Source organism: Cicer arietinum, chromosome 5 (genome assembly GCF_000331145.2).
Source record: "Cicer arietinum cultivar CDC Frontier isolate Library 1 chromosome 5, Cicar.CDCFrontier_v2.0, whole genome shotgun sequence".
Lineage (NCBI taxonomy): Eukaryota > Viridiplantae > Streptophyta > Magnoliopsida > Fabales > Fabaceae > Cicer > Cicer arietinum.
The window spans coordinates 19,729,722-19,747,220 of NC_021164.2; the positions used below are offsets into that span (position 1 = coordinate 19,729,722).

The following is a 17,499-nucleotide window of genomic DNA, read 5'->3' on the forward strand; positions in this document are numbered from 1 at the left end:
AGACCACTCTTAATTTTATCAAAGACAAAGTTTGGAAGAAAATTGATTCTTGGAGCAATAAATGTTTGTCGAAAGTTGGTCGATAATTTCTTATAAAATTTGTTGTGCAATCTATTATGACATATCTTATAAGCATTTTCCTCATGTCGTCCACGTTTGGGGATGAAATTGAGAGGATAAGGAACTTCTTCTAGTAAGGCCATAATAGTTCGCAATCTACAGAAATCCATTGATTATCTTGGGATAGACTCTCAATGCATAAGAGTGGTGGAGGTATAGAATTAGAGAACAAGGTTGGCACTTGATGGTTAACACCTACACTCTTATTGCACGATTTGTCAAAGCTAGATATTTTCCCGAACTATGATTGAATAAGCATATAGAATGCTAAGTTGGTAGTTTGAGCAGGCAGTATGTGGTGCATTGGCTATTGAGATACTATTTCTCTTATGAATGAAAGTTGGTAATTTGAAGAATCCGTTATTGCTCAATCAAATCATATGAGTATGCACTTGAATCATTTGAAAGTCGCTGCCATCATCCATCCCCATTGTAAGACTTAGAACGTTCCTCTTATCTCCAATTTATTCACACCAACTATTGTCTCAAAAATTCTGAGCACTCATTTGTTCCCTTCAGTCTTTAAGGATCGAAGAATTTGGCATGCTGCTCAGAATGGTACTTATTATGTTAAAACTACTTACCATCTCTATATCCAAGACCTCATTGAAGCTTACGAGTTTAAAATGGAAGACTCATGGCATTTCATTTTGGCGTCTACGAATTACCCCAAAAATAAAGAATCGTTTATGGCACATTTGTTGTCATTGTCTTCTTACTCGGGGTGAGATTTCAAGATCATCGAGTATCGTGTCCCCTTAACTCTGCTCTTTGTGATGTTGGGATAGAAGATAGCTATCATTTATTCTTCTCTTGTTCGAATAGTTGACACGTTTGACAACTATGTGATTTTTTTTGTTGCACTTAGCAACTCTGTGAATCTGCCATAATTGTTGTAGATATGATTTTTCGAATTTAGTGTCAATTTTCAGATTTGGATTCAGTCCATTTTGATGCAGTTTAATGGAGCCTTTGGATGCAAGGTAACAATCATATTTGGGATGACATAGTAGAAGATGTTTTTATGGTTCATGAACGCACAAGAGAGTTGTGCATGGACTAACAAATGCAAAAGTTGTTGCATCAGCAATGAGACAACCAAGCTGCTAACACATTGGATTGCACCAGTGCAAGGTCAAGTCAAATGCAACATTGAAGCTTCCTTTTCGTTGCAGCGCAACTAGGTGGGTATATGCACTGTCATACACGATGAGTTTGACCACTTTGTCCTCTCTAAAACATTGTGGTTCACGCCAGTTTGTGTAGTTCATGTGGGAAAAGTACTTGATTTCTTATAAGCTTTAAATCGGGTACATGAATTACACCCCTGGTGGATTTCGAATTATTAACGATTGTGGATAGCTTTATGTTTAATAACGATGACTTTTTTGAATATAGTAAATTGTTCGAGCTTGTAAATGTAGTTTTTCTATCAATTATAGAAACTCTCGTGTTGTTAGCTAAAGAGACCTTGTTCTTAGTTAGTTTCCAAATCTTGGTGGAAAGACATAATTGTTTTGAACACATTATTATTAATGAAATATTCCAAGCTTTGATTTGTAAAAAAAAAGCATAAGGTAGAGGGAGGAGTTGAATCCATGAAATCTTTATCACTCCAACTCCTCCAAACCACCTTATGACTCCCACATTTCCCTTATAATTAACCCACTTATCTAGCTGCTCACCTATAAAAATCACGAACACTTCAATTGATTATCCAAATCCAATTGAGAGGTACGACAAACCACAACGGTTACTCTAGTCATATGATACTTGACTCACCAAACATCTATTCAACTTGCTCTGGTCCAAAAGCTTAAGCCTAACAAGTTATAAGATAATCTTTCTAAATCAAATACAAACAAAATTTACCTATACTTTTTGAATTAAATATAAGCAAAAGTCAACAACTTATTTTTTTTTTATATAGTTATAGTATATATAAAATATTTTTCAATTAATTTAACTTTTTTATATAGTTATAGTATTTATAAAATACTTTTCAATTAATAGAGAATTAATTAATCTTCCATATTAATGGAGAATTAATTAACACCACAAATAGGCCTTACACATATATTCGATCTACGTGATGCATGTCGTTTAATTAGATAATAAATTATATGTTATCTTTATATATTAGACTCAAATACATATTTCAAAAACGATAATAAAACAACCACAACACTACTCATAAAATGCGTCGACTTGAACTCAAAATCAAACTATGTCTAATTATTTGTATAATTTGATTTTCACAAACTTACCATAATTAATATTTTTAATATTTTTTTATTTAGCATAAGTCTTTTTTCTTATAAAATTCAAATACTTCCACAAATTCAATCATAGTTATATTGCGAAGTTTCCCATTTCACAATTACTATTTGGTGGGTTAAAATTTGTTATTCTCCCAATTACTATATTGCAAAGTTTATTTTCTTTTTAAACAAAATTAACTCATCTACTCATTCCACCTAGAGTCACTCTTTCTTAAAAATCAATAGTAACTAAAAGAAAATAATTATTATATTAATAATTATGACACCAAAATTATTAAATTAAAAGAAATGAATAATTCTAATTATTTTAATAAAAATAGAGGTGTTACAGTGTCTAACCAACAAAGTATTTGTAGAATTCAACAAACTTATTATATCAATATTTATATATTTGATGGAAGAGAAATTCGTTTTGATCTAACGGAATTTCTAACCTGCAATATATGTTAAAATCACATTTACATATACTAACCGAGTCTGAAATAGCTCTCAGAATGCATAATATATAATATAAGTATAGTGAAGTAGATAAGTTGTATTTGATATTCAAATATTTTATACATCTAAAACTTTACGGTGTAAAGTTTCTAACCATTAAATCTTTATGTTGAAAACGTTTTGGCTCGACACAACCCAAATAAATCACCATACGGAGAATGTGGATAATCATCGAAAAATATAGAGATTTAGAAAATATAATAGCGCCCCATGATCATGATCATTGATCAGTAAGAGAGCTCAACAAAACGTCAAAAAACATTAAAGTTTACCGTAAAATATATTAAAAAAAAAAGTTGTCCAATATTAAAGTATTTATAATTCATAAAATATTTTAGAATTTTTTTAGAGGGAAAATGCTTCCAAATATTTTACATATATCGGATAACTGGAAATTTGCACCGCGGTTACGAAAGAGAGTATGTGAAGAATAACGAGCATGTTTATATGCTCACTTTCTTTTCTTTTCTCTTTTTTCATTTTCAGTATGAGTACTATGTTTAACTAATAAGTTTCTCAAGTGTTACGACAACCACTTTCTTCTTCCCATGTTTCTTAACTACTTTTTTCTCTTTCCAAATTTCTCAACTTTTTCTTATTAAAAGTAGCAAAACTGTAATAAAAAAAACTATAATAAATTCACAGAAAGACTACATTTTTAGTTTTTTTTCTCAAAATTAATATTTTATTTATTTAACTTTAAAAAAATATTGATGTGTCAAGCCACACTAAATGTGTCAGAGCATATCATATTATTTTTTAATAAAATTATCATTTTCACCATCTTGTTCATGAAAATCTAACAGAAGAAAAATAACAAAGCTTTATGAATAATGAATTATTAGGTGGACGCATTGCTTTTTTTTAACTCAACTGTTAAAGCTTTATGAACATGTCAAACTCTTGGGAGTATACTGATTTATATCACACTAAGTTTTAGGTTTCATTCTCCCCACCAATTTATGTATATTAGATGCAAACAGACAGAAAACATCAAAACCCAAGAATTAAACCTACGACCAATAATTTAATTCAAGCTCTATCATCACTAAACCAACTAACATGTACCAATTTAACATATGTCACTTTCCAAATATATTTTAGAAATATCTATTTCATTAGTAATAGAGATTCTTATAAGTAAAATAGAGAATTTTAAAGTTTTTAAATTAATGAACAATGGTTAAAAGGTATTATAGAGAGTCATAGGGTGGTTTAGAGGGCTTGGAGTGACCAAAGATCGTGGGTTCAACTCCACTCTAACAAAATTAACAACTACATACTAACATTGATTATCTAAGGCAAGACCTTGAACAATAATTGGAGACATAAAATTGAGTATCCAAGATAATGCCAAACTGTTGCAGCATTTCTAAAATTTGTATGCAGAGTGAAAGGAATCAAGTATTGACAAAGTTCCATCAAGAAACTCAAGGTTGGTTTTACCCAACATTACTCGAATCATAGATTTTGCACAAGTTTGGTAGTTGTTCTCATTGAGAAGTGGTGTTATAGCTATCGATAAAGGAGATTCACTTGGATGTATGTAATAAAGACTCCCATTGTTTTGTGACGGATCAATATGATGTTGATATGCCTAAACATAGTGAATGGTTAATGAAAGAAAAAACGAAGAAAGAAGAACAACTCAATCCAGAGTTGTTGATATCATGTTAGAATTATGACGAAAAAAATATTTGAATAAATATTAACAATATAGTTGATAAAACGATCAACTACTTTTAAATGTTTATTTAGACATTAAAAATAGTCAATATACACTACTAGAAATTAGCATTTTACCTGCGGCATTTCCTGCGGATCAATATCCGCAGGTAATACCCAAGGAATTTCCTGCGGCTCACAACTATTTTAGGGAAATTTCTGCGGTGTCAGATTCCGCAGGTAGTACGGCAGGTAATGTTTTCTTTTGCTGCGGATTTATATGTGACTATATGTCCGCAGCAAACTTCACAATTTTCCTGAGGATTTATCTGCAGAATGTTCCCCGCTGGAAGTATTCGCAGCAAATTCCGCAGGTAATTTCCTGCGGATTTTCTTGCGAATTTGTTTACCGATAAATTTTTTTTTTCTTGAAGGTTATTAAACTTCTATGATCATAGGCTTTTACTTTTCAAAAAATGGTTGATGCAACATCATATTTTTTAGGAATAATGAGTTTTTTTTTTCAATTAATTTTTTTTTTTGTGTAAAAGTTATTTTAGGTGAGGTTAAGTTATTGGAAAATTATGGATAAGTGAATACGACTAATTAAGAACACTTAAGTGATGTAAAATTTAAAATTCTAAACAAAAATTAATGAAATATACCTGTCTAATTCTATTATTTTTTTTTTATTAATCTGATCAATTAGAGTTGATTGTGAATAATCTATCACTATTATTGTAAAACAACTTAGAATTTTTTCTTTTTAAAATTTAATAGATATTCTTTTTTAAATTTACCATATGATTTTAACTTTTATTTGTATTTTTAAAATTGAAAGAAGTATTGGTTTATGTCTAAATAAACATGTTAAAGTTCTTGTAAAAGAATAGCATGTTAAGTTGCATCTTGAGTAATTATGGCTCTAGTGTAGTACTTAATGGCATATTTAATGTAGTCTTAGTTATTGTTTATATATTATTTTGGTTTTTAATTATAAGTGCTATTTAAAAAATAATTTTGTCTTTAAATAGAAATTATTTTTAATTTTCTAGGTATATTTATTGTTATTATCTAAATATATCTCTTATTATTAATATTAAAATTCAAATTAATGTCAATATTAAAATTATCATTTTAACAATGAAAATCACTTAAATAATGTGTGAACCATTAAAGGAAAAATACTCTTAGATGTTGAAATTATAGTCAATACTCTATAGTCACCATTGTAAAATTAAGCTATGGACTTATTTTATCTTTGACCATTGTAAAATTATAGTCAGTACTCAAAGAAAAAAAAGGCAGTACCATTTTGGCTCCACTAGTTCAGTCCCACCGAGAGCTCTCTTCTTCTCCTTTCTCTTCCTCATTTCATCGCAAATACCCACCAGGGCCTCCACCGCTCTCCTCCGTAAGCTTGCTTCTTGAGGCAATTTTGCTTAAAGCCAAATCCTTAGAGGAACTCGAGCGATACGCAGGTATTACCGCCTACAGTTAACAATCATCAACTCAACAAGGTATGGTATCGCAAAATTACATTGTTTTAGGGTTTAGTGATTTGGTTGATTCATTATTCGATTGAGATTATCAGTAATATATTTGTGTTCTGAATTAGGGATTATTATTCGATTGATTCATATGTTCAAAATTAGGGATTTTATGTTATTCTTCAAAATTGTGGATTGACTTATCATATTTTCATTTTCTCTCCCACAGATTCTTCACGCTTGCTTCTCATTTACGTTGATTTGTGCTTCTCATTCCTTAAATCTTTCTCAGCTTTTTAAGCCGATTTCAGTTTCAATTTATAGAGGTATTTGATTCTATCACTAATGTTACTTTCTCGTTAGTTTGTGACATTAAACGTGGTACATTTCAATTCGTTTTTCTGGTTCACTTGATTTTGTGTTTGTTTAGAGTCACAGATTTGAGTTGATGCTAATTTTAACTTCGCTTAGGGTTTTGAATGTCCAATTTGTTGTTGTGTATGTTTAGGAAATTACGTTTCTGACTTGATCTCACATACTACGTGTGATATTGCTGGTCATAGTCACCAACTTAAAGGTTGTTAGTCTTGGTAGTTAGTTTTTGTTGTAGGTGTATTTGGATTTCTCTCTATTGTTCAAAACTTGCTTTTGGGAGACTTGCTTTTGCAAATAACTCAATTGGTTGAGCTCCAACACTATGAGAAGTTGAGTTTGAGAAAGAAGTTCAAACCTGAAACTCTAATTATTACCACAATATATTAACAATTGACATTGAAAAGGGTAATATATCTCCAGATTGCTTCAACTAAACCATAGAAAATAACAAAGCGCTTTTGTTCGATATCTCACAATATGCAAATTATGCGATGGCGAAACTTTTTGTCCATGAAGAATCACATTATTCCCTCTGTTTCGCATTTCTTGCTTTTCATTCCACTCCTTGTTCCTGTCATAAATGGAACAGTAACCCTGTGAGTTTTCAATTTCTTATTTCATTCGCATTGTTTGTTGAGTAATGAGGGAAATAGGGTAGAATTTCATTCTGTAATAGTATATTGATTAGTTAGAATCAGTTACAAAATAGGAGAAGTTTTACATACATACTTAAAGTTACAAACTCTGCTGGCATAATTCTATTTTATTTTAGTGAATTTAGAACTCTTTTGTTTTGTGAATTTGTTATGATTATCTGCAACTTTGACTGAAAAGGTTGGAAATTAATGCAATAATTTTTTGGGGTCCTTGTAGGATATAGGAGGACATAAACCATCTAAGGTATGTCTTGTAACATTTAATTTTAGAAATCACACAAATTATGATATATAGCATTGTTTGTCAGATTATGATACTTCTAGGTTGTATTAGGAATAACTTTTTAGTAAAAATGGCAGAAGGTTAAACACAGCATAATGGCATACCAGAAAGTACTCCAATTAATAAATACTCAACCCATTCATTTTTGGGAATATTAGGAATGTCCAGCATGATTTCCCATCATTTGAATTTGAAAAAATAGCTGAAAATTTTCATGTTGACCTAAATAAATCATTAAATTCCTTGTTCTGTCAATTGAGCTATGTTGCAATGCTACAAAGTATTCCAATAACAATTTATCACATAAAATTGTGCACAAACATATTTCCCACTCGTCTACATGGTAGAGAAAATGCAAACAGAAAGCAAACATATGCTCTACACCATGCAGACACATGATATGCTTGTTACTGGTATGAGCTGAAAAAGCCAGCTGTTGGACAAAATCAAATAAATAAACCTGGCCACGTCTTGTGGAAAGGACAAACTGATGCTTCCAAACTTCAGATGAAAAGCCTTATGAATCACAATTGAATTCCTTACATTGTCTGACAGGTTTTATACATAAATATGTGTGCAGCCAATTGAAGATGTCCCTCTTATATTGTCATTCTCATCTTATTTTCCAAGCCAAATCTAAGTTACTGACAAGCACTGTGCATTGTGATTAGCAGGATAACATAGAGACCAGTTACAGCTAAATGCCAAACAAATTCTTTAGTTATAGACTTTTTTAATGTCTAAATCACTTCAACTAGTTACAGAAATTTTATGACATGACATTTTTTAAATAAAAAATATTAGAGTGAGAAGAACTACAATAAAGAAAAAATTTAAACCTATTAAATATTTACAAAGAAGTTTATATTCGGCAATAATTATTGTAGTCAAATTGCATCATCAATTATATTAAATGGATTTGTGCCTACAATAAGTACTAATCCCGTTTAATTTTCTTTCATGCAAAAATTCCTTTTGAAATTAACATGTATTTAGCTAACAAATTATGGGCTCTTCTGTTTGTGCTACGATGTCATTTAACTAACAAATTTTATATTTAATTATATTAAATGGATTTGTGCCTACAATAAGTACTAATCCCGTTTAATTTTCTTTCATGCAAAAATTCCTTTTGAAATTAACATGTATTTAGCTAACAAATTATGGGCTCTTCTGTTTGTGCTACGATGTCATTTAACTAACAAATTTTATATTTAATTATATTAAATGGATTTGTGCCTACAATAAGTACTAATCCCGTTTAATTTTCTTTCATGCAAAAATTCCTTTTGAAATTAACATGTATTTAGCTAACAAATTATGGGCTCTTCTGTTTGTGCTACGATGTCATTTAACTAACAAATTTTATATTTAATTATATTAAATGGATTTGTGCCAGTGTTAAGTTATACAAATTCTACCTTTCAAAATATAAATAGGTGTTTAAGGTTATTGAAAGCAATGAAATTAGAAAGTTGGTATGTCATAATTCTTATGCGATATTTTAAGACAACGGTATGAAGAAGAAGAAGAACATCATTCCATATTATCATTTGTTTGTCAGGGATATTTTAACTATTTAGCTTTCATTATGTTGTTCTAGGCAGTAGAAGAATCTTGGAAGAGTTTAAACCTTTTCCATGGAGGGGTTGCTGATAAACAAGCTGGAAAATACAACGGTGGGATGAAGAGGAGGCTTAGTGTTGCAATTTCATTAATTGGGGACCCCAAAGTTTGTGATTCTTTTCAACCCAATCTGATCATTTTTTCTTTTTCATATTTGTTTTAAAAAAAAGATGATTAAGTTTTCTTATTATGTAAATGCCAATTTAAATTTAGGTTGTTTATATGGATGAGCCAAGTACTGGATTAGACCCTGCTTCAAGAAAATGTTTATGGAATGTTACCAAGCTTGCAAAATAGGATTGTGGAATCATTCTGACAAGTATTCTCTCGCTCTTTCATGGATTTTGTCGCACTATATTCTACTTGTTGTTTATGCTTTAGATATATTAGTGACAAATATAAAGTGCCAATTAAAACCATGTATATTTTGACTTATTATAGCTACTTATGTTGTTTTGTCATAGCTAAAAGCCAGATATGGAGGAATTTATGTGTTGACAATGACAGCATCTTCGGATCGCGAGAAGAATGTAGAGAACATGGTACGACAACTCTCTCCAAATGCCAACAAGATATACCGTCTTTTTGGAACTTAGAAAAAGAGATGGTCGAGACCAACAAAAGTTTAACCTTTCTGATGCTAACATTTAGGATTTGTTGGATCTTCTTCTCGTCCAAGTTCATCACCACAATCCAACGATGAAACTGATTAAGATAGCGGGGATGAGGACATTGGTAGTGATCATATTGAGTAGTATTTGTCTTTATTTTGTTAAATTGGTTGTATCATGTACTTGGTTATACTTAATTTTTTTTTTGGATCATGTTTTAATTAATATTTAGTTCTGATTTTTGAACATGATATACATTTTGTTTAGAATTATCACAATAGTTGGATCATGCTTTAATAAATATTTAGTTTTGATTTGAAAACCTGATATAAATTTTGTTTTGGATCATTGCAATAGTATTTCAATTAAAGATTAATATTAAACATTTTAAAAATGTATTTATAATAATATTTTCATATATTTTTAGTTAAAATTTTTATATAAATAAAAAATCAGACAAATTCGTTTAATGTGGAAATTTAAGCATGGGTATTTTTTATTGAAAATAATTTTGATACGAATTACCTGCGGATTTTCATACGAAACATGGTGCAAAATTTCGTATGGATATACCTGCAGATTTTCACGCGAAATATATTTGTAGGAACTATACTGCAGACATTTCTGCATGAAAATTCGTACGAAATTGCCTAAAGTTTTCTTAAACGTTGCTGCGGATTTTATTTAAGTTTCCTGCGGATTTAGCCGCAGGTAATTTACCTGCGGATACTGAAATCCTCAGGTAACAATTATCCACGAAGGTTTTACGTGGGGATAAGGTTCCGCCGGGAAATCCGCAGGTAACATGCTTTCCTGCGGAATATTTGCTTAAATCCGCAGGAAAAACGCAGAATTCTAATAGTGATACAACTTTTGTATATTTTATTATTATTATTATTATTATTATTATTATTATTATTATTATTATTATTATGTCATCACATATATTTACCATAACAAATAACAATTAATCAATCTAATAAAAAAAATTTGTGTTTTTTTTCTCTTATTAGCTATCAATGCATATATTTACTGTGAGTATTATTTCAAAATATTTTAAAATGTGTGGGAAAAAGTGTTAAAATTTTAAAAAAATTTACATAACTCATATACTTTAATAAAAATAGGGTTTATAATTATCAATTATATAATTTATCATGGTTAATATTTTATGTCTAAATTTGATATCGTAAACAAAATTAAAATCTAAAAAAGTTTGCATGACATTATATAACTTAGTAAAATTTTGATTGATAATAATTTTTTCATCCCTAAAAAAGTTGTTAATTTTTTTATGATTAAACTTTTGCATGACATTGTTTTTTTAAAAAAAAATTAGGAATAAAAATCCTCAATTAATTACACAATACATACTTTAGTGTATATATATATATATATCACCTTATAAATAAAAAAATTAAACCCGGGCAAAGCGCGAGTAATATTCTAGTAATAAATTAAGAGCAGAGATGTTCAGTGTTAGAGTACTTTAATAGTTATTCAAATAAGACTTTTGATGTTAATTAGAAGTTTAAATTTTCTTTTTTGATTTTAACACTCTGATTTTTAAGGGAAAAAGTCATTGATATTTCAAAGTTCGATCGGGAGATAGATAAAGCCTAACCAATTATTGTTTCAGTAAAAATTCAAACTCAAATTCTTTCGAACTATTTGTCTTTAAATGAAAGTCTGAAACTCAGTAACTATTTGAGCTCAACCACACGCTTTCTCCTTCATCTTAATATCTTCCAACAATTTCTTCTTCTCTTCATCGCTAAGATCCTCTTCGACTTCCTCCGCGGTTCAGAAAAGTGGTAACGTCCCTCTGCCTTCCTCATCCGATTCACGATTCACAATTATCCTCTCGATCCAAAAAAAAAGTGGAAGAGTCCCTCCCTCTGTGGTCCGCGCTTCTGCTTCGTCATCCTCGACCGTCTTGCCGATTCACAATTCGAAATCATCTTCTTCGACGTCTTTCTGCGGTAACTCTTCAAATCGTAAAATCTTACTTAGATTGTTATCAAATACATAAAACAAACCTCCAAATCTATTTTGTTGTCATCTTATTGTGCATTTTTTTAATAATTTTTTTATAACATTATTATACATTTCTCATTACTTTTAATTTATGTCAATCAATTATATAAGTAATATTTTACGTTATCAATCCTCCTTTCACCTTCATAAACAATTACGTCTGCGGTTACTTTTCAAAATTGTGAGATCTTACCTAGATTATTTTCAAATTGTATACATAATACAAACCCCAAATCTATTTTGTTGTTATCTTATTATGCATTTTTTTATATAAATTATTTTATAATATTATTAGGAATTTCTCATTACTTTCAATTTATGTCAATCAATTACGTCCCTAACTTTTTGAAATAGTGAAATTTTACCTAGATTATTATCAAATTGTATACATAATACAAACCCCCCAAATCTATTTTGTTGTTATCTTATTATGATTTTTTTTTTATAAATTATTTTATAATATTATTAGGCTTTTCTCATTATTTTTAATTTATGTCAATGAGTAATATTTTACGTTATCAATCCTCCTTTTAAATTAGTCATTCAATTCTCATTATATTTTTCTATTAATATTTTTATAATGCATTTTTCTATAATATTTTACACTATCAATTAGACTATCAATCTTGAATTATTCCACTTAGGGTCAGTAATACATTGAAAATTCAATAGAAAAAAATCACCTAATCACTCATAAATATCGTCATAAATGCTCTTTATCTAATTTTGTGTATTATCTTAATATAGTAACGGTAATATAAATCAATCAAGACCAGCTCGGTCCAAAGAAAGTGGCAATGTCCTCTGTGGTTTGTCTCTGCTTTGTCATCGTCGACCGTTTTTTCGAGTCTCGATTCGAAATCATCTTTTTCGAAGCCTCTCTGCGGTAACTCTTCATACACAATTATTCCAATGATTTCTTATATTGAAAATTCAATTACTCATTACATTTTTCTATAATTTTTTTATAATGCATTTTTTATTGTAATTAATATTTTACGCTATCAATTATGATAAGTAATATTTTAAGGTCAGTAATCATACACAATTATTCCACTTAGGGTCAGTAATCATTTCATTCGCTGAAAATTTAATTACTCATTAAATTCAATGGAAAAAAACACCTAATCACTCATAAATATTGTCATAAATGTTCTTTATCAATTTTTTTTGTAAATCTGTCACTAAATGATCTCAACATGGTAAAGATAATAAATCGGAATAAACCAATCAAGTAAAAAATAATAAATAAATTTACAAAGTAGCGAGAATAAGATAACTCTTCTAAAAAACAAAGGAAGAAGAAAAGACAAACAATAAAGAAAATACAATATCTTTAAACAAAAAAAAAAACTATGATTGAAAAACTAAAAGTATATTCCCTCTCTATTTTTCATTATATATTTACTTACATCTCTATGTTGGCAAATTTAGAGAATAAATAAATAATAATTTAACATATTTAAAAGAAAGGTTAAGAGACGATAAAGTTTGACTTGAAAATAAGTAAGAACGTGTGAAATAACATCTAAGACTTTATATTTAGTCCCAAGATATTGTGTGAAACAACATATTTTACAATTATTTTGAGTAAGCTAGGCTATATGATTCCATTGCAGTGAAAATCGAGAATGTGAAGTGAGGTTGTGGAATCGTGAAGAGACATAATTCCATATACAAATTTGGTGATACCTTGGAAAGTCTCTAAGTGTGTGGAATTGAACGTAAGGGTGGGAAGATTCGTCCATGTTGTGGAGAATATTCAAATTTATAAATAATAATGATAGATTATTAACATAATAAAGATAGATTATTAAACTAATAATAATAATAAGTTACTAAAATTTTCCGAGTTTTGAGAAAATGATATAACCTCTTTTATCTCTGTCTTTCTCTCTATCGATCTCTCCTCTCATTTATTACTCTTCTCTCATTTCTCAACTCAAATTCCTCTCCCTCTTGAACTCTCCCTCTCAGAATGATTCAATGAGTTAGGTCTATTTTCCGACAAAATCTATATATATATATATATATATATATATATATATATATATATATATATATATATATATATATATATAGAATACTATTTTTTATAACGAATACTATTTAACTTTTTAATTAGAATTCATGCATTTATTATTTTTGAATTGATTTGAATGATAATAATAAATAACTTATTATAATTTAAATTTGAAATTCATTTTTTTCATACAATTGAATTATTCTTTGCGGATAGTCGCTGATATCATATTAGAAATTATTCGATTGAAGAGATGAACGAAAAACGAAGTAAACATTTAAAATTTATATTGATAAAATATAATTAAATTAATATAACGAGTTATATATATAGATAAGCACACAGGTAAACTACCTAATTCGAATAATAAACTAACTAATATTGAACAGACAAACTTTAACATCTTAATTAGTAATACAACTACTACCTATTAATAAACTATAATAAATTTTTACTGTATAATAACTATTTTCATAGATTATATTGTTTTAGTTAATTTGTAAATATCTTTTTTCACATATTATATTTTTATTTTGTATTGATGTTAAGTTGAATCTTTGATAAAATAATTTTTTATGAATGTTAATTATAATATTTTAATTAATATTTGTCGCTCCCATAATATTTTGTGTAAATTAATCTGTCATTCGGCGTCTTTAGTGTTGGACAATATATGAAATAAAACGCATTCGAATAAGTAAATGATCATTTGGTTATTTTTCTCTTTGTTTTCTCTCTTCTTTATCTCAAAACTTATGCTTCAGAACAATTATACGGCACGTTGTGAAAAACTAAGTAACAGTAAAGAGTTGTTTGCGATAAGATAATAATTATATAACTAGAATAAGCGAAAATTTCGTCCAAATTTTTTCTAAAGATGAGATAACGTCGCTAACTTTGCTCTCTAAAGTCTATAACTATATTTGCGTGAAAAAGAAAAACTATATTTGTGGACTTCCGTTCCACATCCAACGCATCTTTTCACCCACAACTGAACAACAGCAAAATTGATGTACACACTTTTCTCTTATCCTCTAATACTAGTAATTTCATTCTGCTTCTCACTCAAAAAAATCATATTTCTTCTTACTCAAAAGTTCTGAGACTATGACGATAGTAACAACATATAACCACGATGAAAACGAAGAAGACAGATTGAGTGATTTACCCGATGGCGTTTTACTTCACGTATTATCGTTTTTGAACGCTAAAAAGGCCGTTCAAACTTGCATACTGTCCAAAAGATGGAACAATCTCTGGAAGCATGTTCCCACCCTTGAAATATATTATTCCCACTTTACAACTTTCAGAAGTTTCACCCAATTTATCTATCAGATTTTCTTTCTTCGTGATCCCTCAAGCGCACTACACACTCTCAATATTAAACATGTTGACTTCCATCATTTATTGGACGCTAAACTACTCAATACTGTTATAAATTATGCAGTTTCATACAACGTTGAGCGATTACAAATGCGTTTCAAAAGTGATATTAAATATTTTCCGCCTTGTTTATTTTCATCTCACACATTAAAGTATCTTGAACTTTATGCTAGTCATGACTCACTTACAATATTTCCTAATTCTCTAAATTTGCCAGAATTAACCACTCTGTTTCTACGTCACTTTTATTTTTGTGTTGGTGACGACAGTCGTGCTGAGCCCTTTTCAACATTTAATAAGTTGAAGAATTTAAAGATGTTTCATTGTTCAGTTGTTGATGATGAAAACCTGTTCATATCAAGTGCCACGCTCGCCAACTTAATACAAATTGACTATCCTTGTTATTTTGGGATCAAATTCGAGTTATACACTCCAAGTCTTTGTAACTTTGAGTTTGAGGGTACTCCTCTTCAGAAACTATGTGGGAGCAACAACAATCTCTCTTCTGTCAAACATGCAAATATTAATCTAAAATCGCGTTTAATTCATGAGAATACTCCTTTGGCTTTACTCAACTGGATGATTGAGCTTGCTAATATTGAATCGTTGACAGTTTCTCGAGCTGCTCTTAAGGTACTTTAGGGAACTTTTTATTTGAGAAAATTGTAAGAGTTTCATTTTCACTTTTCATAACAACAACTTTTTTACCTTGGTTATTTTTTTTTAGTTCTAGTTTTTGCCAAAAACATGAGTTGTATTAAATTTATCCTGATTCACCATCATATCTGATGTTGATTAGATTCTCTCTTTAGTTCCTGATTTATTGAACGTCGAATTTCATTCCCTATATAAATTGAAGTCACTAAAAGTTGAAGTAGACTTGTTACACCCATCCATACCTCATGGAGTAATTAAATTTTTGATTCAAAACTCACCATCAGCAAAGGTTGAGTTCATATCAGACATTGATTAAGGTAAATGCGAATTCAATTTTTTAAACATAATATTTCTTGTTTGGTATCTCTAGTTTTAACTTATTATCAATGAATTCAATCATTTAGGTAAAGAAACAAATTTTACTTGAATACTAATCTTGTATACTTTTGCCAGCTTTCACAGGAGCTTCAGAATTATGAAGTTGGCGAAGAAGATGAAAAAGTGGACTACAAAGTTGAGAACAACGAGTGGAAGAAAAGAGCAGTAATCTATTCGTTATTTCCTGTTTTTTCTTCATATTAGGATTCTGATTTGCTTCTCAAGTCCTATATTTTGAATTGCATGTTTGGAATTTCATGAACTTTTATTTTGAATTCTTTTGTTTTTGAGTGATTTATGTGGGAGAAGAGTTTTAGCTTATTTGATTAATAAAATTTAAACCTAAGGATTATTTTATATATTCATAGGGGATGAAAGTACCTCTATAAAATTTACACACTGATGAGTCAACTTGATATATATATATAGATTATGTAGCTACGATTTCCTTCAAATTTGTATTTCCATGATTTGGTTATGTGGTTCAGTTTTTCCATCTTTTGTTTTAAAATCGTTTAGGTAATAATAGTGCTAAGAAAAACATTTTTATAGGGATTGTGTTCAAACCAAATAAAATTATCTAGATAAAGATGATGAGAAAAAATAATTATGGAATTCGAATCATCTCCTTTTTACTATGCGATTATTGATTTCCTACTTTTACAATCTAACAATACGCCAAAAATGTCATTTTACAGCGCTTTTTTTAATCCATTTACAGCGCTTTTTCAAAAAAACAAGTGCGGTAGAATCGCGCGCGGTAAAAGATATAACAGCGCTTTTAAAAAAACGTTATAAAACATGTAGATTGCGTGCTTGTTTTGCACATTTTACAGCGCTTATTTGAAAAAGCGTTGTAAAATGCATACCCATAATAAATATATTGGGTGCACATTTTACAGCGCTTTTGCGAATAAGCGCTGTAAAATGCACACTAAATATATGAATTATGGGCATTTTACAGCACTTATTTGAAAAAGCGCTGTACAATGCATACCCATATTAAATATATTGGGTGCACATTTTACAGCGCTTTTTCGAATAAGCGCTGTAAAATGCACACCAAATATATGAATTATGGGTATGCATTTTACAGCGCTTTTTAGAAAAAGCGCTGTAAAATGTACACCCAACATATGAATTTTACAGTGCTTTTGCAAAAAAGCGCTGTAAAATGTGTGTTTTTTTTTTTAACGTTGTAAATTAAATTTTTGAAAAAACGCTTTTTATGACATTTTTTTTAGAAAGCGCTGTCTTTTATCTTTTTATCCAAAATTATTTTGATCCAGAATCAGTTCACAATCAGTTCACACAACAACAAAACATATTCAAATACCATAATCATTCACATGATCAGTAGACAAAAAACAGAACTCTGTAACTTAATTAACATATATGTAACTCTGTAATTTACA

At 29.3% G+C, this 17,499-nt stretch overlaps 1 protein-coding gene and 2 long non-coding RNA genes across 3 annotated transcripts; all 3 read left to right on the plus strand.

Moving 5' to 3' along the window:
• The first annotated feature begins 5,853 nt into the window (after positions 1–5,853).
• On the plus strand, positions 5,854–8,588 carry LOC113783945 (uncharacterized). The gene is made up of 3 exons (XR_003470002.2): positions 5,854–6,085; positions 6,285–6,381; positions 7,304–8,588. It is a non-coding gene; the product is annotated as an uncharacterized lncRNA (long non-coding RNA).
• A 305-nt stretch (positions 8,589–8,893) lies between these two features.
• LOC101509261 (uncharacterized) lies at positions 8,894–9,885 on the plus strand. Its single transcript, XR_190339.4, has 3 exons — positions 8,894–9,101; positions 9,209–9,314; positions 9,460–9,885. It is a non-coding gene; the product is annotated as an uncharacterized lncRNA (long non-coding RNA).
• A 4,888-nt stretch (positions 9,886–14,773) lies between these two features.
• Positions 14,774–15,691, plus strand: LOC101514981 (F-box/FBD/LRR-repeat protein At3g26920-like). The gene has a single exon (XM_027330119.2). It carries the CDS (start codon positions 14,774–14,776, stop codon positions 15,689–15,691), a length of 918 nt encoding a protein of 305 aa, XP_027185920.1.
• Positions 15,692–17,499: the final 1,808 nt, after the last annotated feature.